The 24562-nt window shown below is 39.7% G+C and overlaps 1 protein-coding gene across 1 annotated transcript; it reads right to left on the reverse strand.

Moving 5' to 3' along the window:
- Positions 1–935: 935 nt before the first annotated feature.
- daglb (diacylglycerol lipase, beta) lies at positions 936–24560 on the reverse strand. Its single transcript, XM_002931953.5, has 15 exons — positions 24331–24560; positions 22260–22411; positions 15932–16106; positions 14497–14755; positions 13180–13302; positions 10967–11094; positions 10076–10202; positions 9889–9972; positions 8326–8400; positions 7812–7892; positions 7199–7326; positions 6924–6992; positions 6766–6838; positions 6266–6519; positions 936–2948 (listed from the first exon to the last, which is right to left on the reverse strand). Exons 1-15 carry the CDS (start codon positions 24423–24425, stop codon positions 2750–2752), a joined length of 2022 nt encoding a protein of 673 aa, XP_002931999.1. The 5' UTR covers positions 24426–24560; the 3' UTR covers positions 936–2749.
- Between the last annotated feature and the right edge of the window lie 2 nt (positions 24561–24562).

Raw genomic sequence — 24562 nt, forward strand, 5'->3', positions numbered from 1 at the left:
CAGACAGAATAAAACTGCCCCTACACAGACAGAAAGCTGCCGGCTCCTCTGCCCCTTCACACCCAGTTGGCAGCTTATTGGCTCGTGTATAGGCCCCTCTGGAGGGCCTGCCCTGCAAAAACAAATCAGATGTAGCTCAGGCATGAAAATTCTATTGGACGAGGACTGCATCATAGTCTTGTATGGTCCTCTCCCAATGTAGGCCTCCATTATACCACTGCCTGGGGCAAAATGTTGGGATCATGGCCATTTTGCCCATTATGCTGGCTGGATATGGAGATCTTGCCAAACTGTCAGATCTTACCACATTAAATATGATGTAGACAATGATATTCCGAGACAATTTACAATTGGTCTTCCTTTTTTGTCTTTATTATTGGCAGCTTTTCACTTCTTCAGCTTTTTGTTCAGCAGCTCTGCAGTTTGGAATTGGTTTGAACAGGAAAATAATAAGGAACAATAACAATAATATTGTACGTTCACAGAGCAATAGTAGTAGTAAGACAAATAATAGAAAACAATAAAAAATAAATACTGAAGACCAATTGCAAAGTTAAACCACCCCTTTAAGGTTTCACCATTGGTTGCGAGGCCATCCTTTTATGCGTGTATACAATAATCTAAGTGACACATACATATACAGATTAGCAGTCCTCCTGGGCATGATATTTCACTGGATGTTTTAGAGATACTAAGATACATATTTATCATAGTGTGTAAGCCAACATCACCAATGATGTTGCCCATAGTAACCAATCAGCAATTAAATTAAATGTAATTAAATTTCACCTACAAGCTAGAAAACAAAAGCAAAGATCTGATTGGTTGCTATAGGCAACATCACCGGTGATGATGGCTTACACACTATAATAAATATGCGTCTATATTCCCCCTTTTGCGTGTAGCTGATACTTCGAATATAAAATTCACACTAATTTACCATGAAATAAAATATTTATTACAAGTGCACACATGATATAAAAGCACATTTCAGTTAAGTGCTGGCTGAGCTGTGCGTATACTTTATTAGCATGGAGACATGGAACATACATCACGTTTCTCAGAAGGCTGCAGGCGTGATTGTTCTGGGCCCGTCCCACATTTTGGCAATGGGTATGGGAGATAGATGAGGAAATGTGCAGCAGGGCAGGGTCACTCTCCCCGGGCTGCTGCACTTCAGCCATAGGGTACCCTGTGTGGGATACATTGCTATATGAATGTGTAAATATGAGAGTAGTTCTTTACAAAAGAATTACAAGAATCATTTCTAAAGGAATAAAGAACATTTAGTTGCAGCGCAAGGGAAACCACACAGAAAATGGTTTTATGTTACTTGACAAATACATGAGCAGGGCTAGCAAATCTCAGTGTCTGCACCGTGCAGCCTTGGTGCCTGTATTCACATACATGGAAGCCATCACACTATGCCTGCTCTGCCATCTGTGTCAAAAATCTATGGAACCAGTCTAGAAATGCTTGAGGGAATGCTAAAGATCTGAAATCTTTCATTTTAAAGCAAAAACATAGGTGTATGTCATTTGGTTTAGCCAATGTCTTATCTGCCTGTAAGTTTCTGGCTAATTCAAGCCTATGTATGTTGTTATATCTTGCACTACAAGTCAAAATCTGAAAATTAAAAGAAAAGTCACATTTTACTTCCTGTTCTCCTGAGCAACATCAAATCAATCAGCAGTCCACTAAGAAGCCCTCTGTATAATGAGCTGCTTCCGATTTGGGTTGGGGTTTGTTTATACAGAGGTTTCTCAGAAAACTGCTTATTTCTTTTGATTGCACATGTAAGAACCAGTGAGTTATATTCCCTTGTGTGGCTTTGTGTTACAGTGCACTAAAGCTGGAGTTAGTGAAGGCTCGAAGTCAGGACTGGCCAATTGGGAAGACAGAGGGCTAAATTACCTAAGAGTCTAGAAGGCGCAGTTTTTGGTGCTTAGATTTGGAGCAACAGAGTGGCACTAGGGGGCACCAGAGGATGTACGCTTCAGAAACTAGGAGTTTGCTAGCCCCGCCTACATATTTTTATGAGACACAGTGTACAAGTTAAAAAAAAATAAAATAAAATCCACAAAACACCTTTCAAACAACACAGAAGGGCACAGCACTGGAAAAGCCCACATCTGCCCATGCCTCTGAGTGGCAATCTGTCATTATTTCTGAACCATGATTTTATGTATAAGGGTAACAACCCCCCCCCCACCTCCCTCCAAGCAGAATCTGTCCAGAAGAGGGAAATCAATTCTCCGTAGTGCATTCAGTGCAGGTATAAACCAGTCTGCGCTTGGGGAGACGCCCACGTTAACAATCTGGCACAGAACAGCTTTGTGCTCCTATTTGTTTCCTAAGACGGCAATGAAAATACCAGCCTTGCTCACTGATACAGCAAGGGGCGATGTCGGACTGGGAGATTGTGCCCTGGTTGCACTGTGTGTGTTGTTCAACATGGCATTCAAGTCACACTGTTACTCTCTAGCCTTCCAGTTGCCACAAACACATGCCAATGTCTCCTTCTGGGTTTCTTAATAAATAGAAAAACGATCATGGGTGTTAACACCTTTGGCAAGGACGCCACTTAGATTTCACATTCTTTGTTCTTTCTTTCAAAGTGTTTTTTTTAGAAAAAAAAAAATGAAGTGCAAAGAGATGCTTCCCAATGTTATAGAAAAAATAAAGTCCTTTTGATCATCTTGTGGCCACAGAAAAAGCAGCGGTGTCTTGCTGGGAGGCCAAGCCCAGCCTAGATTTGGTTTGTAGCTAAGACACCTGGTGGCGCTTGACAGGAACTGCAGCTGGTTCTATCCTGGCACAAACTCCTTAAAGCTTTCAGGACAATGTCCGGCATGTGGTCAGTGATCATCCTGGGGCTGATATAGATACTTCCGAATGAGGTCTCCTTTGACCACGAAGCATTGTGCGTCACATTAGAAAAACACAAACTGGAAAAGGAAATGCAGAGAGTATTAGAATTCATAATACAAACACACAACAGCTCAAGGGCACAGAATCCCAGCCTGTTGGTCAAAGACAGAAAGTGACAGTTTTGGAACTCTAGAATAAAGTGAGCAAAGACAAGCAGTATGGCACTTTCAACTCATAAGTCTAAAGCTGGGCCCTTAAACGTCAGTGTCTAATAAAAGCAAAAAGTTTTATATAATAGGATGTAGCTATACAAAGTTTCCCAAATGTGGCACTGAGCTGCACACATTTGCCTTGGCCTTTGTAACAGACGGTAGTTAACCTGTCTTCATATGAACTTTCCAATGATGAACTTTCAGTATTGAACAAAGGTTTAAATTTCGTTCCTACATGTGTTGCAAAACCATTCGCTTTTACTATTGACATGTATAAGTTTATCCGTATGCTTAAGTTACAAGCTTATTTTGCAGGTAAAGATTGCACTCCCAGATCTGATGATTTTATGGTGACGTTAAAAAAGAAGTTAGGTAAAAAAAGTTCTTATGTTCCTCCTGGTACTTTTACTGCTATAGACACCTTTGAGGCGGTAGTCATGCTAGAAATTAATAAATGTTTCCCTAGTAATGAAATGTATTCCATAAAAGGTGGTTCCAATCTATCATGTGTAGAACGCCAGGCTTTAAAAACTTTACAGAATAATTTGACTATTTTTGTTACTAAAGCAGATAAAGGTGGAGGTACTGTGGTTCTGAATAAGCATGACTATGAGCAAGAGGCTGCACGTCAATTAGGAAATTCATCACATTATAGGAAATTAGATGGGGATCCCACTTTTAAATTTAAGAATGAGTTAAACATTTTTATGAATGCTGCAGTAATGGAGGGTGTTATTACGGACGAAATATATCCGTTGATTCTCACACAACATCCTAAGGTACCTAAAATCTACTTTCTGCCAAAGATACATAAAAGCCTTGATTGTCCACCTGGGAGACCTATTGTATCTAATGTAAGTTCATTGTGGCAATCATCCGCTATATATGTGGATATACATTTGCAGGAAATTCTGCCATCATTGAAGCCTTCTCTGACAGACACTACTGAATTTCAAAATCGATTAAATGACGTTGTCTTGCCGACAGGTGCCTTTCTCCTCTGTTCTTTGGATGTGAAGGATCTGTTTACTTCAATTCCACATAAGGAGGGTATTGAATGCACACGCCAGTACTTAACTGAGACGAAATTGCATAGTTATAAGATAAATTTCATTTGTGATCTGTTAGAGATGGTTTTAACACGGAATGACTTTAAGTTTAATGATGATTACTATATGAAGTTGCAGGGTTGCGCCATGGGTGCTAACATGGCACCTGCATATGCTAATATCTTCATGGATAATTTTGAAAGATCGTATATTTTTTCAAACACCAAGTACCATTCGTTCATCCAAGGCTATATGCGCTATGTGGATGATACTTTTTTTCTTTGGACTGGCACTCAGGAATTGTTGACTGATTTTTTTATTTTATTTAAATAACTGCCATCCTACTATTAAGTTTACTTTGGAGTGTGATCAGACCCAGATACATTTTCTGGATGTGATGGTAACAGTTAATGACTCTAAATTTGTCACTTCAGTATACAGTAAGCCCACTGATAAGAATAATTTACTACGTCCATCTAGTTTTCACCCTCAGGGTGTGTTTAAAGGGCTCCCTAGGAGTCAATTATTGCGTATTAAACGTATTTCATCTACCCCAGAACTGTATGAGGAGGAATCTCTAAAGACAGTTCAAAAATTTGTGGAGAAAGGGTACTGTCAAACTAAATTAATGGAAACAAGAAATGAGGTCAAACTAACTTCTAGGAATGAGACTTTAAGGAAGAAAAATAAAATCCCTGTTAAGTGTAAAAGTATTCCTTTTATTACAACATATGATATATACGCTAAAAAGAGAAGAAATATCATCCTAAAACATTGGGGCATATTGGCTGCTGACCCTAAGTATGGTCATCTATTTAAGTTACCACCTCTGTTCTCCTATAGGAGGGGTAAAAACATTGGGGAGTGTATAAAACAGGGATCAGGTTTAAAACAGAAAGCGGTTCCCGATAGGGCAAAAGGTACATGCAGAAATTGCAGTCACTGTAATGGCATTATTTCGGGGGCCCATGTTACACATCCTTTACAAGGTACCCGGACATGAAGTGGGTGGCTTTTTTACTTGCGATACTAAGGATGCCATTTACTGTATAAAATGTCCGTGCGGTCTAGCATATGTCGGACAGACTACTAGACCTATTAAAGTTAGATTGAACGAACATAAATCTATTATCCGCAACTACCAGCCACAGTCACCTCAGAAGTACACAAAAGGAAAAGAGAGAGAGAAAAAAAAGGGAGACTTTGTTGGCCAAGCACTTTTTTACACATGGACATCAGGTGTCACAGGTACGATGGCAGATTTTGGAAAAAATTGTGCCTATTCAGGGACAAGAGAAAAAGAAAGTATTATCACAAAGAGAATGTTATTGGATTTGGTTTCTGCAATCTCGTCACCCTAAAGGGTTAAATGACGAATTTAATATGTCCTGTTTTTTATAAGGCATGAGTATAACTTATATTGCTTTTTATGTTTTATTTCAGATAATATGTTTCTTTGGCATTCTGCAGGGATAGATTCTTTCACCTAGGAATAGGGTAAGAATCATGCTTTTTCCTGCTACTTTGTAACTCATGGATAATAGTTTTTAACTTTTGTAACTTTTTTAAATTAGCAACATTGTATTTGATATGACTTACTCTTTTTTTCAGCACTGAATTACTTCTGAACTCTGATATGTATCTTGCTCTTTGAGCAAGCACTGGGACATTTTTTAAGCAAAGGATTTTTGTACTTTTATGTATTAAATATTGAGTTAACCCTGCACTTATCTTACACATTTTGAATATGTTTCTGCTCTTTGTATATTTATCTTTTATTCAATAAGATGTGATGGAATTATCCAGATCCACAGCACTACAGCTTTGCGTTGTCTGCCTTACTTCCCTGTTCTTCCATAATATTTAATTTAGAGGAATCATTTGCTCAGTATATTAAAACTTCCCAATGGTCTAGGAAGTTCTAATACAATTCTGCTGTATGTCCCTCTGAATTCTATAGACAGGGAATGCCCAAGGTATAACAAACTGTGGCACTGCCATGTGATATGCACCTAAAGAGGAGATCTGTATAAATGTCCACTTTAATTTTCTGTAGACCATATGATAAAAAAAAGTAAATATGGAGGGGCTGATAATCATACTTCACCACAGTAAAATGTGAATGCAACATACCATCCTGATCTTCTCTCTTCAACAATATGGATGATCTTTCCTGGCAGGAAGAGGAGAGGATATTGCGGAGATCCTGAAGGAGGAGAAGCCTCAATCAATGTATTATAAGATGGTGATCGATGCACCATTAGGCTTTGCTCAGCCAGAAGGGGTTGGGACAAAGAAGCAAAGTTTCTGCCATCCAGTTCTGTTGGGAAGTCATCTGGAGTCCCACCGAATATTTCATACCAGCAACCCCGAAGCAGGATCTGGTACTGAAAAAACAGTCGAAAAGTGACACTAAATCAAATTGTCCTAGGCAGTGCTGAAGGTAATATGGCACAAAGACAAAGCCAACTAATGAGAAGCCCACTAATGTGCAAGGTGTATTCTAGCCAATGGATTATAGGGGTGACATAGCATCATTTTATACATCTACTTGGCACTCTTTACTATCATAACCTGGGCTGGTAGGAACTCACCCTCAGCAATAGAAAAAAAATAAACCTAGTATCTCTTACTTTGGGGCGGTTACAGTTGACAACCATCCTCAGTATTTTCATCTTGAGATCTTCCATGTTAGGCAAACTGAGTCTATGCAGGATATAAATATAAAAACAACGTAACGTGGAGCTCAATGTAAATGAGCTGGTGTTAAAGTGCACAATGGGTTTCTTACCTCGGCACTAGATCTTTCCCAACTATTACGGAGACAATGAAATTTTTGGAATAATCTGCAAGGTCTTTGCTAGGGAGAAACATGAGAAGATGATGAGAGGGACTCCGTGAAGTTAAGAGAGTAATCAGCAATATCCAAGTCTTCTGCTAATGTGGAATCATTATACAATGTGAATAAAGGAAAGTTAAAGGAGAATTTGTAATTGTCATGTACATTCATTTAGAAGTTTCAGACTCACGTTAATGCATTAGCTGAAAGGTAGTAATTGATCTAACCTTAGCAAGCCCCCTGGGGGAGAAAACGCATAGCACTTCAGTGTAGGGAAGGAATTGCGCAGCATGATCGCTAACACTGCGGCTGCTCCTGCGCCCAAGCTGTGCCCAACAACAACAAGCTTGTATTCCTGTAAGGATAAAACAGAAATGTAAGGAAGACAGAGGGGCGTAAAATAGGTCAACACATAAAACCCCTGCTCCTAGCCTCTTGCTTGTTTGAGTCCTCACAGCACAGACTATGCATAGCGATCTGGATTAAATCTTCTCATGGGCAATACAAACCCACTGTGGTGTTGTTTCAGAAAGGTGTTTTATGGCCTAAGTACAACAGAGCTTGTTTTGCACCTAAAAGCCAGGCAATCATTTAGTAATGTCTCTACTGGGCAGGTTTAAAAATCCCACTGGGTTAAGGATTACATGCGTATGTTGATGTGGCCCTCATCTGATGGCCCACAGAGGTCTCTGTTATGACTGGATCTTTGGCCTAGACTAGAGGCTAAACAAACTGATCAGCCCAATTTAGTCCTGCATGAAGGTGGCCAAATCAGGACCTCGCCAAACAAGCAGATCTTTCTGTCCATGCCCAAAGAATACTATTTTGACAAATACTTACAGGTGCAGTGGTGAAAGCCTGGTTCAAGATGCCATCATTTATAAGCCTCCTATATATGTAACTTGCAGCTTGTGTTATACCCTAAAAAAGCAGGTTTACAGTCAACTTAAGATTCACTTTAAACATTATACAAACACTGAAACAATGGAACCTTTCATCTACATCTCCCAGCATCCTTTGCCACTACTGCTGTAGCCCACTAAAGCTCCAGGTTGTGAGTCTGATGCCCAAAGAATCTATGTTAAAATCAAGCGAGTAAAAAATTCCATTACATGTGTTTTGACCCTTTTACTTATAATAAAGTCTAGCCTATAATATGACACTCAATATTATAGAGGAAGTGCAGGGACAAATCAAAACATGCATGCAAGCTTATTCACAAAATGCTGCAGAGCAGTAACCTATAGTAATTAATCCAAAATTAGTGGGTTTGGCACAGTTAGAATAATGAAAGTAAATATCTGATTGGTTCAGCAATAAGTGGGATTCTTCCCAATGTATAAAAGAAGCTCACCTTATGTGCATAGGATCCCGTCACCCCCTCTATGTGAAGATTCTCACAGTCTGCGGAGAGATCTGTCAGAACATCCTGTATGGAAATATGTCATGTAATACACATAAAGGGAAGCAGGTCTGGACTGGCAATCTGTTGATTCTGGTAAATGCCAGAGGGGCTGCTGTACTTGGAATGCCAGGGCCTATTCTGAATCCCAGTGGGGGCCTGAAGTGGAGTATAGACTCTTTCCCATGCACAAGTATCATAGTAGGAGCTATTCCTGCTGACAGAAATGAGTGGTCTCCTTATTACATGAGATGCTTCATGAAATTGTTATTGTATTAATACTGATATCTTTGTCAGTTAGATTAACTCAAATCCAAATCTTACTTTCCCAAATGGACCCATCACTGATTCCTTTACAGCCCCAACCCCTTTAATACTTGCTTTGCAGGTAAATGTATGGGTGGCACAGTGAGCACACACTTTCAGAAAACACTACTGGGTTGGGAGGGATCGGCTGCGGGATAAGGCACACCAACCCCTAGGCTATAATATAATTAATATAAAGCTTTCTTTATTCAGCAAGGAATCCAAATGCCTTGCATATAGGCTGTACCCAGACCACACACAGTTGCTCAGTCCTCTAAGAAGTTACTGAACCTGAGCAGAACAACACTTCAATAGCTGAATGTATAAATAGGGTCACCTCCATGTTCTGTAAAACATATGTTTATTATCTAAAAACTGTATTCATATGCATTATTGTATGCAGGCTGTCCAACTGCAATGAAATACTGCCCTTACTAAACAATGAAAGTAAGTTATAAAATGTCCTGTTCTTAGCAACTTTTCAAATGGTCTCAATTTTTATAATTTGTTAATGGCACAGTAACACCAAAAAAATCAAAGTGTTTATTTTAAAATATAATGTGCTGTTGCCCTGCATTGGTAAAACTGATGTGTTTGCTTTAGAAACACTACTATCGTTTATATAAATAAGCTGCTGTGCCATGGGGGCAGCCATTCAAGTTGAAATAGGGCTAAATGGCACAGGTTAAATAGCAGATGTGCTCTGTAGAATCCCATTGTATTCTACACAGCATATCTTTAATCTACGTAACCTGTGCCATTTCTCCTTTTTTAGCTTTGAATGGCTGCCCTCATGACTACAGTAGGGTATAGTATAGTATTGTTTCTGAAGCAATCACACTAGGTTTACCAGTCCATGGTAACAGCACATAATATTTTCATTACTTTTAGGGCGCACATTCGCTGGGTAATCAGTCACTTTTTCTAATTGGCATGCCACAAATAATGCTTGATTAGTTGCTGCAAATTGTATATTAACCTATGACGGTAAAATTGCCATAATTAGTTGTTGGTACCAAGTCATGGCGACTAATTGTCCCTTGTGTCTTTGCCCTTAAACACTTTTATTGATGTGGTTACTTTTTGTTGGTAATCTTTTTGTTAAGGCCCTTTTCTATTCATAGTTTAATTGCTAGGATGAATTATACCCTAGCAACCAGACAGCTGCTGCAGATAGCTACCACTCAGACAATTAGCATGTGTACTTGCCTCTAGAGATAAAGTGCCTCTCACTGCTACAAGTATGGATTCCGTTTTGTGGTCAAGAGCAACAAAAAAGGGGATTTCGTAGATCTGAAAGGATAAAGTGTAAGAGAAACATAAAGTTAGGTCTACAGAACAGAACCATTTCCCGGCACAGGATAAAAGGCCCATGCATTTGTTTCTTTATTGTTACCCTGTTGTGAAAGCTGATGTAGATGAAATCCCGATCCTGGAGACCTGTGGTTTGCAAGATGGAGCCAAAGTGGCAGTTTAGATTGTCCCCTCCCACAATTCCATTCTGAGATGCTCTGTTTTGGCAGCTACGACGGAAACACAAATGCTTAATTAGATAGGAATCTCGTGGAAAAAAGCATTTTCTGGCCTCTTGGTGATCTTACACAGGTTTATCGCCTCTACTTTAAAGTGGCATTTACTATAAGCTCACAGTGGACAATATCTATGGCCTGATCTGATGTAGTACTCACCCAACAGCATTTTGTATTTAGACCGATTAATATCTGTCTGTGCCCCAACCAGGCATTGATAATAAATACATATACCATATAAGAGGGATTCAGAAATATGTAGACGGGGGGGGGCTATGACACATGGAGCTACTTGTAACCGGCTACTTTTGTTGTGGCTACAAAACGCCAGAATATACCCTGCCATAGACAATACTGAGAACCGTGTCTGCTAAGACACATGTAGAGGCAATTATCAGTATTGTCTATTCAGTAGCCATGACAAGTAACTGGCTACAAAAGTGTCCATTAGCCCTTTAGTTCATTTGTTCCCTCCACTGATGATCAGGGCTAAATCGTCAGATTTGGAGGAAACAATAGGGATTCTACCCCTATCTAATGATTCAGCCCTAAACGCAGATTTTATCCCACCCGATCAAGGTTTCATACGATACTATTGATGCGTGTATGGCCTGCTTAACTTATACTTCTCTGGGCCCACCGAAGGAAGAACTTTGCATTGCAACTAATCCAAATACAAACTCAAGGACTGCACAATACACCCTTCAACTTAAACTAGCACAACAATACAGGGATTTCCAAGTCAAACAGTTACTCACCTCTCCCCACAGAGTTTACACAAGCCAGTGAGTGGGTTGCTGTAGACATACAAGGGCCAGCCATAAGCAGCTGCTGCAAACTGCATGTAATGTGCCGCTTTATCCAACTCCATTTCCAGACTGTCACCCTGAAATAGAAAACCCAAGCACTACATTAAATGGCAATTCCGCAAATTGGTCAGTTCTTCTTTCAGTTAACATGCATTCAGGTGAAGTTCTAAGAAGTCCTGGATATGTTACTGAGACTCTCTGGGAAAATGATATATTGCTGCTCACATTTCACTTGAATCTTATGGGTGACTGTAAATGTAGTTCTGTGTGGGCAGAGTATGCTGAGAGGCAGGGCCGGAACTAGGGGTAGGCAGAAGAGGCAGCTGCCTAGGGCGCAATGATTAGGGGGCGCCAGGCAGGAGCCTCTGCTTCTCTGATTAGGGGGCGCCCGGACGGCTTGGCCCGCCCCTGCTGAGAGGTAGGGGTGTAGTTTAAAGGGGTGTTTCATCTTTAAGTTAACTTTTATTACATTATAAAATGCCCTATTTACCTTCCTTTTCCTCCCTTTTTTAGCTTTCATATAGGGGGTCACTGACCCCATCAGAAAAAAAAAAAAAAGTAAGTAACTCTGAGGCTACAATTTATTTATTGTTACTTTTTATTACTTTACTTCCTATTCAAGCCTTTAGTATGTTATAAAATGGACTACTTAGTAACTTTTCAAATGGTCTTCATTTTTTATTTTTTCATTATTTGCCTTCTTTTTCAGACTCTTTCTTACTTTCAAAAAAACACTTTTAATGTTATTGATATTTGTTTACTACATATCTTTCTATTCAGACCCTCTCCTATTTATATTCCAGTCTCTCATTCAAACCACTGCCTGGTTGCTAGGGTAAGTTTGACCCTTGCAACCAGATAGTGGCTTAAATTCCAAACTGAAGAGCTGCAGAACAAAAAGCATAATAACTAAAAAAAAAACAAAACACACAAAATAAAATGCAAAGACCTACTGAAAACTGGCAGAATATCAATCCATAAAACAATCAGCTCACCAGAGGCCCCCCCTTTAGATTAGAGGAAGGAGCTTCCATTTGAAGCAGCGTAGGTGGTTTTTTACAGTGAGGGCAGTGAGGTTGGGGAATGTCCTTCCTAGTGATGTCGTAATGGCAGATTCTGTTAATGCCTATAAGAGGGGCTTGGATGAGTTCTAGAACAAGCATAGTATCCAAGGCTATTGTGATACTAATATCTACCGTTAGTATTATATATATATATATATATATATATAGTATATTGATATATATGGTTTATGTATGTGAGTGGATATATAGGTCAGTGTGGGTTTATGAATGTGAGTGTATAGATAGGTCAGTGTGGGTTTATGTATGTGAGTGTATAGATAGGTCAGTGTGGGTTTATGTATGTGAGTGTATAGATAGGTCAGTATGGGTCTGTATGTGAGTATATAGATAGGTCAGTATGGGTCTGTATATGAGTGTATAGATAGGTCAGTATGGGTCTGTATGTGAGTGGATAGATAGGTCAGTGTGGGTTTATGAATGTGAGTGTATAGATAGGTCAGTGTGGGTTTATGTATGTGAGTGTATAGATAGGTCAGTGTGGGTTTATGTATGTGAGTGTATAGATAGGTCAGTATGGGTTTGTATGTGAGTATATAGATAGGTCAGTATGGGTCTGTATATGAGTGTATAGATAGGTCAGTATGGGTCTGTATGTGAGTGTATAGATAGGTCAGTATGGGTCTGTATGTGAGTGTATAGATAGGTCAGTATGGGTTTGTGTGTGCTGGGTTTGTTTGGAAGTGGTGAACTTCATGGTCCTTTTTTCAACCCAACTTAACTATGTAACTATGAACAGCTAAGACAAATTCCTAACTACAATACAATAAACAAAAACCCGTCTGTGGGGTAGCAATGGAGAACCTTTTAGGCCTATGGTACGCATTCAGAAGTATTATAAGCATTGACAGATCGACAGGAGCATTTTGACAACCAAGGATTTTACCCAAACAACCGCAGTGGTCAAAACACCCCTGTCATCCATTCTAATGCTACTTAAGGAGAATACACATGGCTCTTCTCATTGAATATTATTAGCAGCTGTTAATACCCCTGTATGTCATTAGCCTTAAACACACAGCAACTGTGAAATGAAACCAGCTACCAGCAGATGGAACCCCAATAAAGAATGTGACTTACTGGATTCTGTGTTGGCGAGTGGCACAGCACTTCCTCTGGGTCCCTGCTAAGATCCACTTTATCCTGTTCTTGGTGTAGGAGTGTGAGCCCTGCAGCAATGTCACTGGGAACCAAATCTGTGTCCTAAAAAAGTTATCAAGTATTTTTTTTAGATGTCGACAAATTTCGCAGCGCTGTACAACAGAAAGAGCCTATACACCAAGCCTACACATTACATACTAATACTTAGCCATACTGTAGGAATAGAGGGCCCTGCTCATTAGACCTAAATTGCAGCAAAGACAAGCAACACTAGTTATATACAGATAAGCAGGAGTCATTATGCAGGGGGATTATCTGCACTTTTGTAATCTGATTATTCAACTTGCAAGGACCTATCATGGAGTAGCTTCAGTATCACTGTTTAGCTCAAGATATAACAAAAACGACAGATTTTTCATGATTAAAACAATAGGCAAAAAGTATGTTCAGCACAAGCCTTATTCATTTAACTCATGTTGAACAAGGGGGCCTACTGCCCCTAAAACCAGAGCACCAATCCATTTTTCCTTATGCTTTTGTAAATATCTTAGTCACAATGATTGCAAGTCCAAATACTTTGCTTGTGCTATAATCAGATCATTAGACCAGGAGAATAGCTACACAAACTACCTCAGGCAAAGAAAAAAATAAGTTTTATCTGGTACAATCGGTAGATCCCGCTATGTTCTTGGACTCATTAAATTAATTAAACTGCAGCAGAAACACTTGGTCTTAGAATATCTTGGTGACTTCTAATATGTCAGTAGTTGGTACCCACTGAAGTCATGTCCTCTCACTGCACTGAGAATGCAGCACAAGGTTAAGTTGCAGAAGTGTCTCCTGATGTTTCTCTGCTCCATTCTATCACTGGGGATAGGATCAACAGATCTGAGAAGAAGTCAGAAGCCACTTCCTGCACCAGTAACTTGTGTTTTTGCCATTCTGTCTAGACCCCACCGGCACAGAGCATCATGGAGTGCCCCTGTTACACTTCTGATATTAGCTCATCTCATCAAGACAAAAAAATAATTAAATTACAAATGTGCTCTGAACAGTGAGTTGTGCAAGTGGTTAATGTCCAATTTAACCCTTACATAGGGCACCACGTTAGTACATGAGAACCTGTTTGTCTGTTTGGGTTTGGTCCTGCACTCTTAAATGAGTTGGTTACATTCTAATAAAAGGTTAAAAAAGCAAACTTGGCTTCTGTTATGGGGCAGAGCTTGATGGTGCACATATATATTTATTACCATATTATGAAATGAGGGGAGATCCAATGCATCAGCTTGAACTTACAGAGAAATAGCTGCTGAGAAGCTTGGCGATGCTGGAGAAAGCCACTCTGTTCTCATTATCTTTGCCTATACAGCAGCACAGGAGCCGAATGCGATTCTCCCATACGCGGGTGGACGCTGTCCTGACGTTGTAAAGCAGCTGCTCCGACTGGCTGCTCTCCAGGTTCTGGAGGTCACTGGCTCTGTACAAGGTCTTCTTACGGCCAAGCGGGTCAAACACAAGCAGTATGGCTATTGTAGTGAGGAGTATGATGGCCCAGCTGCACCATACAAGCACAAAGCATTAATTCTGCTGAATGACAAATAGTTCCACACACAATTATTTATTGCAAATTTCCCTAACAATCCTGCAAGTCCCAGCTATCTGTTCCACTTCCTGCTGCCTCCTTTCCCAGGCTGTGCAGGGGGCACTCAGTACACTGCACTGTAGGATAGGAACCAATCACCAGCTAAGCTGACCTGATAGGGAACTGAAGCCTGTCTTTGCTTGTGTGACTTCAGGGCTGTGATTGGCTATCTCTCTCCTACTGTGCTTCTGACAGGGACCATTAGAACCCGCCCACTCCTCATCTGAAACATGGACAGGGGCCATAGCAGATCTATGGGGAGCTCCAATAAAAAAAGCCATATTTTAAAGATGTCAATGCATATGCAGCAGATCCCAAAGAGAGTGGGGACTGGGTAAGTATCTACAATCCTTTCCCCCAATTATATTGCCCTTGATTGAATGGGGCCCTCCACTTTGGGTGGCAAAGGGGGCCCAGGCATCCACAGTCACACCCCTGACTTTTTAGGTTTTTTGAGGTCCCAATGAGAATGAATGAAAATATTTGGTGGCCGTAGCACACACTACTGCTGAATGCTATTGGAATCCAGAAATGGACCACTGGAATCACACTGCACCAGTAACCAACCCAGTGTGAGAGGCTATATGTCACATCAACACATGATTTTTCCATCTCGTCAGATTAAGGTGGCAGTGATTAACAAGAACAAGACCATGGTTTCTTATTACATTTGTAATCAGGATATGATTTCTTGCCCCTGTAGGCTTCCATGTATACTTTTTCAAACACAGTTGTGGGAAAACTAATAATTAGCACTGGTGGATTTTGCTCACCACAGTTTAGCACACAGCTAATGTATGTAATAAGTGTTCCACACACTGTGGGAGCAGCAGACTTACTCCCATATGTAATAAAAGGCACTAAGTTTGCCCAGGAGCAGTAACCCATAGCAACCAATCAGTTGTTTGCTTTTAAACTGTTGACCAGTAAATGCTACCTGCTGATCGGTTGCTATAGGTTACTGCTCCTGGGCTAACTTAGTGCCTTTTATTACATAACCCCCTAAAGTCCCTACTCTGGGGAAGCAGATTCTGTTAGCACAACACACCTACAGCCAGATTCCAATGATATTATCAAAAACAACATTACCTGGCAATGACTGCAAAGAGTATGACATGCACCACCACCCTATCGCATTGCATTCTATTGTCCGACAGCCAGATGGCTCCCAAGACAGCCCAGACAAACTCTGGCACGTAGAGGGTCAGTCTCACATATAGCAGTTTTGGCATGCATTTTCGGGGCCCTGGGTTGGCGATTGTTCCTGGAAAAAAAAAAAATAAATAATCCTCAAACCTTATTCAAAATCTGCAGTAAATCTCCATAAAGTATGGATCACCATAACACAGTGCCAATCTCTAGATCAATAAAATAAATTTTATTGTTACTTTTAAAGGGGAACTCAGGCTTCAGAACAAGAGCCCTACACAACACAGAAACCCACTGTAATCTGGTCCTTCAAAAAGTATGAATAAATACCATCTCAATATGCTAAAATCCAGCTGCAAAATAATTCTTATCTTTCTGCATCAATTGATATCCTGGCAGAGGAGGAGGGGCTAAAACATTTATGTTACAGATTGTAACAACTTCTCCACAGCATGCAGAACTATATAACCCACAATGCATTGCACTGTGCTATTACTTTCCTTAGTGACATCATGTATGCAGGGAATTGTGGGATTGGGAGGATGCAGGCTGAAGGCAGGCTGAGGACAGTCGACCACTGTTACATTTTATTTGAGTCTCAAAGTAGTCAGCCAGATCAGCAGGGAAACAGGGGGCCGGGCTTAGGTAACTGTTCCAAACCATATTATTACATTACAAATCATGAAAAGGCTGCATATTTTTATATTGCAAAGTTGCTTGAAATTAAGTTTACTTTTCAAAAAGCTTAAGGTGTGTTTGGGTGGAGTTCCCCTTTAAGTTAACATTTGTTTTAGAATGTCCTAATTTTAGCAACTTTTCAATTGGTCTTTTTTTTTTGTAATAGTTTTTTAATTGTTTGTCTTTTTTTTTTTGCCTTTTTACAGCTTTCAGTTGGGGTCACAGACCCCAGCAGACTTAAGTAATTGAAATGTTGCTTTGGAGAGCAATCATTTTTTTTTTTAACTTATCTTTCTACTCAGTCTTTCACCTATTCTTATTCCCTACTCTCATTATATACAAGGCCTGGACTGGGATCCAAAATAGGCCCTGAAATACCAAGAGGCACAAATAATAATTCAAAAACTATAAAAAACAAAATTAAGACCAATTGAAAAGCTACTAAAAATAGGCCATTGTTTAACATATTAAAAGTTAACCTAAAAGTAAACTACCTAATTACAAAATTATAAGAGCTGGGGGTCTGAAGCAATGGTTAGGGGCACTGTTCCCTCTAATTCCTTCCTAGCTATGTGGGCAAAAAACATTTCTTTTGTGCACACATTTTCAACTGTGTGCTCAGGTCAGAATATATACAAAATTTGGTGTTTTCTCACATAATTGTTTGCGTGCACCACAATTTGCTGTGTGTGTTGTTTGTGCCAGGAGAGCACTACCTGCCTGCATGTGTAAAGCAGATGGTAACATTTCCCCTTAAAGAATAAGGGCAGCATTTATCAACATTTGGATTTTTGTGGTTTTAGAGTTAGACTAAACTCTTTTCCACAAAATCACGAATGTCTAGTCATTTATTAAAAGATCCAAATCAAAAAAAGCCAAGGAAAAAACACAAAATCTGTGTATTTTACACACAAATGAACACATAAAAAAACCCTCTTAAACAATGAAGCAAAGAAAGATCTTCCAGTTTTAAAAATAACACAGGTACAGGTAAGGGGCATCTATAATATACTGTGTGATGCAGCTCAAGCCTTTCCTTGTCCTTTAATGGCAGTTCTGGCGGCGCTGGTTCCAATCCAGCTCAAAGCCTGAAGCAAAACTTGCTACATCTCTACTGTTGCTACATTTTTTTAGTTTAATATAGTACGTACAGCACCAAAACTGCCCTACACATACAACAAATATATATTATATACAGCATGTAGAACATGGAGCACGTCTACTTACACCATTCAATTTTTGCACTTAAGTCCCATTCGTGCTTTGTGTTCTACATGCTAATATCTATCTATCTATATCTATCGCAGTGTTCCCCAACCAGTGGCTCATAGCAACATGTTGCTCACCAACCCTTTGGAAGTTGCTCCCAGTGGCCTCAAAGCAGGTGTTTATTTTTTAATTTCTGTTAAGGAGGCAAGTTTTGGTTGCATAAAAACCAAGTATAATGCCAAACAGAGCCTTCTGTAGGCTGCCAGTCCACATAGGGTCTAATAAGTAGCCAATTGTAGCTCTTATTGGCACCCCCAGGAACCTTTTTCATGCTTGTGTTGCTCCCCAACACTTTTTCCATTTAAATGTGGCTCATGGGTATAAAAAGTTGGGGATCCCTGATCTATAGCAACCCTTCATTTTACCTGATATTTATAATTGCAACATATTCTTGGGTTTGATTTGCTGTGGCAACACCAGGCTGTGGCCGTTTGCTCATTTTTTTAAATCTGTATGCTCAGGTCAGAATAAATACAAAATATGATGTTTTCACACAAAATTCTTTGTGCGTGCCACAATTTGTTGCTTTTTATTACTTTGCTACTGCCTGGGAGTTAAGGGATCACAAACCACAGCCTTAAAGCATCATTAAATAAAAGGACTGCTTCAGTTAAATTACTTTTTTAGTTCATAAATGAACACTTATCTGGCCTATGAGTATTCTCTAAACAGAATATACACATCAACACAGTGACACAGGTGCAGACAGGTGCCCTTCATGGAGCATGGCTATCACACACTGGCTTTTTAGGGGAGGTTTCCCAGCTTGTGTTCCCCACAGGCCAGTATAATAGCTACTGTATATAATGTCTCTCTACTTCATGTAATGGATTCTGCAGCCGCTGACACATAACTACCACAAAGTCTGCACTCTTACTGGAACTACACACAGTTGTGGCTGCCCCCTCTGGGGCTTAAGCAATGTGTATTTGGCAAGGCTGTGAGGTTGGCGGAGCCAAGGGAAGAATTAGGCAATCAAACTTCTCATATTGATATGTATGATCTCAGATTCTAGGAAGAAGTACCTTGCTCAGATAGGGAGAGGCTATAATAACAGATATAACTGGCTTTTACATTTCCAGATAAAGGCAGACATCGCTCAAGTCTGCAAGAAAGACTTAAGGTGGCCATACACGCACCGATATTATCGTACGAAACCTCGTTTCGTACGATAATCGGTGCGTGTATGGCATGTCGGCGAGTCGACCGATATCGCAGGAAGCTGCCGATATCGGACGACTCGCCGATCGGACAAGTTTGAAAATTTTGATCGGGCGCCATAGAAGGCGCCTGACCAAAATTCTCCCTTCAGAGCTGAATCGGCAGAAGGAGGTAGAAATCCTATTGTTTCTACCTCCTTACCTGCCGATTCAGCCCTGAATGGTGTGTGGCGGATCTGACGATGTTTCGTGCGACCGACGGTCGTACGAAACATCGTGAGATCGCCACGTGTATGGCCAGCTTAAGCCATGGTAACAGTTTAACAGCTTTAAAGTGCTGTTCACATTTAGGTTAACACTATGTTACAGGATGACCTATTCATAGCAACTTTGCAATTGGTCTTCAATATTTAGTTTTTATAATATTTTAATTTTCCATCCTCTGCTACATCTTTACAGATTTCATATGGGGGTTGGGTTCAATGACCCTGGCAGCCAAAAAACAAAAACTATTGCTCTGTGGCTTTACAATTTTATTAATATTGTTACCCTTTATTCTTATCTTTCTGTTTAGCTCCTCTCCTATTTATATTCCATTTTCTCATACAAACCACTGCCTGGAGAGCTGCTGAACAAAAAGCTATATAACTCAAAAAACACAAAAAATAAAAAATGAAAACCAATTGCGAATTCTCTCAGACTATCAATGTCTGTGTCATACGTAAAGGTGAACAACCCCTTTAAAGCAGTTGTTAAAATTAAAGGGCTTCTTAAATTAAAGGCAAAATACATACATAAATCCTGCCAAGGCAGGAGACATTCTGCAACCTTCATTTTACCTGGGGAGCTTAAACAATGTGTATTTGTCAAGGCTGTGAGGTTGGCAGGGCCAAGGGAAGGGTTAGGCAATCAAACTTCCGATATTAATATGTATGATCTCAGATTCTAGGAAGAAGTGCCTTGCTCAGATAGGGAGAGGCTATAATAACAGGTATCTGCCTGTGTATGGCCATCTTAAATAACAATAACACCAAGAAATGAAAATGTACCAAAGTAATTAAAATATAATATACCATTGCCTTGCACTGGTAAAAGCTGCATGCTTGTTTAAGAGACCCTACTATAGTTTCATCATCATCAGCAGCAAATTATGCAGCACTTCACAATAAATTTAAACAAACAGGGATCTTAAAAAGTTTAACAAACAAGGGTATACAGAATAACAATAGGATCAGGGGGCCTGCTCACAAGAGCTTCCAATCTACAATCTATAGCTTATATAAATAAGCTGCTGTGTAGCCATGGGGGCAGCCATTCAAGCTGGAGAAAAGGCACAAGTTACATAGCAGATAACAGGACTTATCTGTTATCTACTATGAACTTTTGCCTCTTCTCTTTTTATTCAAGCTTGAATGTCTGCTGCCCCCAAGGCTACACAGCAGTATTTATATAAACTACAGTAGAGTTTCTAAAGCAAACACACCAGTGTTACCAGTGCAGGGTAATGGTATATTTGAATTAAACACTTTCATATTTTGGTGGTACAGTTCCTTTGAAGGACATGTCAACCCCAAAAATATTTTTTTTGCCTAATAAAAGAAAACATAATTATAACCAACTTTCCAATATGAATTTATTAGAAATTTTAAGTGCTTTAAAAATTATTTGTAAATGTAATTGCTATTGAAAGCAGCATTTGCTGAACTCCTAATTGTTACTTTTTAAACAATGTGGCAAAGGTCAATCTCCTCCAGCAAGTCAGGTCTGTCAATTTGCTGCCTTGTGTTACATTGTATCAGTCAGAGCCACCAGGGCAGAGAATAGAAAAGGACAGGCAAACACTGCTTTTAATAGCAGTTATATATACAAATAACTCAAAAACCTTGCCTACAGGCAAGAGTAACATTTTGCTTGTGTTTGTTCCACTTAAGCACTAAAACACCTGTAATCTCAGTATTTTCAATGAAACAGGAGACTTGTTTATCGTAATAATAACCATACATTTTGTGCTGACTGGGATAAAACAGGATTTAACAAGCTGAGACTGTTTATAGCCTTAATCCTTTGTTCAGTATATTGCTTAGATTTATGACAATGTCTTTACCAGTGAAAGTAAACTTGTAGAGGACTGTACCTCTGGTTGTAGGCAAGCAGTCTCTTTAGTAAATAACCATCTTTTGAATGCCAGCTTAGGTATGAGAGCCATTAGTGACCCTCCTCCTGGTACCTGGAATCTCAGGATTCTGCAGAATACACAGGGTTTGGCCTGCTGAAGTGTAACAAGTTCTATGTAAAATTCCAGACTGGAGGAGGGGGTATATTGACAGAGCAAGCCTTTTCCATAGGTACAGACATAGCAATAACAGAGATTGAAAAGTAATGTCTAGAAATTATATAAAAAATGTCAATATTAACAATGGTTTGAAAGGGTCTAAAAAGAAAAGTTGTAACTGAGCTAATGGTAACTAACTAAAAGTAAAGGAGACGCAGTGTGCTCTTCTGACAGGTGCATTGCGTCAGATGGTAAATCTACCATGTAGCTTACACATCAGATTTTTCTATTAGTCCCATTATTTTTCGACCCATGCAACTACATCCGACATGTAGGATGCAATCTGTCTGATCCAACATCATCCTACAAAATCTCCTGTGTAGTTCAGCCCTTAAGCTGCCATACATACTATATATACTTGCAACTTGCCTCCTTCAGACTGGATCAGCAGCTTAATAGCCTATATATAGGAGCCTCTCAACAGCCTACCCAACTGGTATCTTGCGACAATTAGGCTGCATCAGCACGTTGATGTATCCTTGCCTAGGCAGAGATCCACTTTTTGGGGTGCAATGAAGACTCACTTTGCCTCAACACACAGTGAGGCCCAAGGTGGAGTTCCCTACTTGCAGTGCTCCAAAGAGAGCTTTGGGTTCCAACAGTCCATGTATATTTTTGTCACAAGCCGAGAAATCAAATATTATTGTCCAATATATCAATTATATTCGCAACATGTGAATGTTATGAATATAATGTCAATATTTTCTCTTTTAAAACAAGCATTGCATCACACTTTGATATATTTATCCTCCTCCTGCAAGGAATCAGGCCCTGTACTTAGCCAGCCTTATGATGATGTGGCTTCACATACAAGTGGATTAGTGCTTACCTTGCATGCTGACATACACAATGGCAGAGACCACACATATTATGGAAGCCAGTAAGACAATCAGAACAATCAGGTAACTGCGCAGAATGGCTCCTCCGACACAATCAAAATGCCCTTTGTGGACAGAATAAAGCACTAGCATTCCGATCCACCTGAAGGAGAACAAAGAAAATTACATATTAAAGAATTTTTTAAAAAAAATGATATATATTATATATTATTTTTTTTTTCTTCCAGAGGAAATATTGAAGAATACCATAAGCTCTTAAGAATACAATGGCATTAGTTCTTACATAGGGAGATAAACCAGGTTTATTACAGAACAACAGACTAAAAAACTATGTCATAAAAAAACAGGATAATTGCTGCCAAGAAATCCTGAGAACCGGTTAAAGAACTACAAATAAAAGCCGTTAGGCTTGGCACCTACAGAAGAAATAATGTATACATTAGGAAATACTCATTTACAACATATTGCTGATTCGGTAGTAAGACTTCCTAAATAAATGACCATGTGCTTTGGCTGTGGGCAAATGTGAAAACATTTTTTAAAAGATTTTTATTTATATATTTTTTATTTTGTATACTTCTATTACCTTAAAGCAAAAGGAAAGTTAAAATCACTGGGGGGGGGGGGGGGGGGGGGGGGGCTCATGAGCCCATGATTAAGTGAAATATCCAGAAACCTGTTATCCATCTCAGAATCAAGGGAAATCTAGCTCCCATATAGCCCATTATAAGCAAATAATGATTTTTTTACATTTTTTAATGAGTTCTCTATAATAAATGAGTTTCTCTATAATAGTAAAACAATCTAACTAAACTGCATGAAGCCATATTGGTGGCATTCAAGTTAACAGAAATATCCAAAACGCTCGTAATTAAGGGAAGGCCATCTCCCTTAGAGCTCATTATCAGCCAATAATCCTAATTTTTTTTTAATTATTTCCTTTTTCTCTATAATTAAAAAACATGATGTTATGCTTGACCATAACTAAACTGTGTGAACACATATTGGCGAGATTTCATGTGTAAATGATTTTTAGCAGACTTGAAGAAGGAACGGTATCTTTAACTCTTACTGCCCCATGTTAGTTCTAATTTTAGCTATAGACAAGCTAGGTAGCATTATTTACTTTGCAGCTGACATTTTTTCATTTTTTTTTTTTTTTTAAATGTTTCGAAACACTATGTGCCATTATCCTCTGAGATAAACAGAGAATGTTGACAAATAGAGAGATGTTTTTGTGGGTTTAGGTGTGTGTTCCTCTCTATGCTATCATTAAAAGCTTAGCTGGAGATTCTATGGCTTCCATAAATTGTTACATGGTCTACTTTCCTGCAAACAATGTGCTGCTTATTTTATTGAAATGAGCGCTAAGCCTTTCATTTATACAGGGTGCAAACCAATACCACCCCCAGGCTTGGATTTGGATTCTAGTGGGGGGCTGTCTGGGTACCTGAATCCCAGTCCAGACCTGCACACCCCCAAACAGAATAGGCTGGATAAGTAGGAATCAGTTCATATTATGTGTCATTGAATAATATATAAAGTGGGGCACAAAAACAATAACAGTAGGTAGGCCAGCCGGCGGTCCCCATACAGGGGCAGATAAACTGCCAAACTAGTGTGAAGGACCCAAATCAGCAGCTGAATCTGCCCATACCACCTTAAATTCATCATGTACACATATGACAAATAAATACATAAAGGAAACCTCAGGGCCACTACAATACAAGGAAAAATACACTGAGCCAGAAAGATTATACATGACTCCCACTGGTCCCTCCCCAGCAGAGCTTACAATCTAGAGACCTGAGTGATATTTCAGAGCTACAGAGATGTTGACAAACCAATAAGTCCCTGGAAATCAACCCTATATTTTACTAAGGCTGGGAAGAGGCAATTTGTGTCCACGTAAACTACAACTCCCAGCATGCCCTGACAGATACTGCTTTCTGATGGTGCAGGCAGGGTTAGTCAGGAAAGCTGTAGCACATTAAGATATTAGGCACTAATAATAGCGTAAAAGCTTAGTGATAGTGGCTAAGCACAGACAGAGCTCCTTACCAGATCAGCCTAACAACCAGTTCAAAGGCTCCAGGAAACACCAAGTCATCACTGGCTATTGCCCAGCGCCTGGCGAACATCAGCATGCCCGGCATCCTGTTCGTTTGTGTGTGCGTCTCTCCTGTCAACTAGTCGCTGCGGCTGCATCGGAATCGCTCACATCGCGTTCCCTCTCTGTCACTGAGACAGCGCTATGTTCCATCAAGGGGGCTGCGACTTGTGACTTTGCATA

This window comes from Xenopus tropicalis, chromosome 9, assembly GCF_000004195.4.
Source record: "Xenopus tropicalis strain Nigerian chromosome 9, UCB_Xtro_10.0, whole genome shotgun sequence".
Classification (NCBI taxonomy): domain Eukaryota; kingdom Metazoa; phylum Chordata; class Amphibia; order Anura; family Pipidae; genus Xenopus; species Xenopus tropicalis.

Excerpts from the sequence above, each read along its gene's own strand:
- daglb (XM_002931953.5), bottom strand. The coding sequence starts at position 24,425 with ATGCCGGGCATGCTGATGTTCGCCAGGCGCTGGGCAATAGCCAGTGAT. Across the intron at positions 11,095-13,179 it reads ACTCGCCAACACAGAATCCA|GGTGACAGTCTGGAAATGGA; the intron begins GTAAGTCACATT and ends TTTCTATTTCAG. Across the intron at positions 7,893-8,325 it reads CGGGATCCTATGCACATAAG|GGTATAACACAAGCTGCAAG; the intron begins GTGAGCTTCTTT and ends CTGCTTTTTTAG.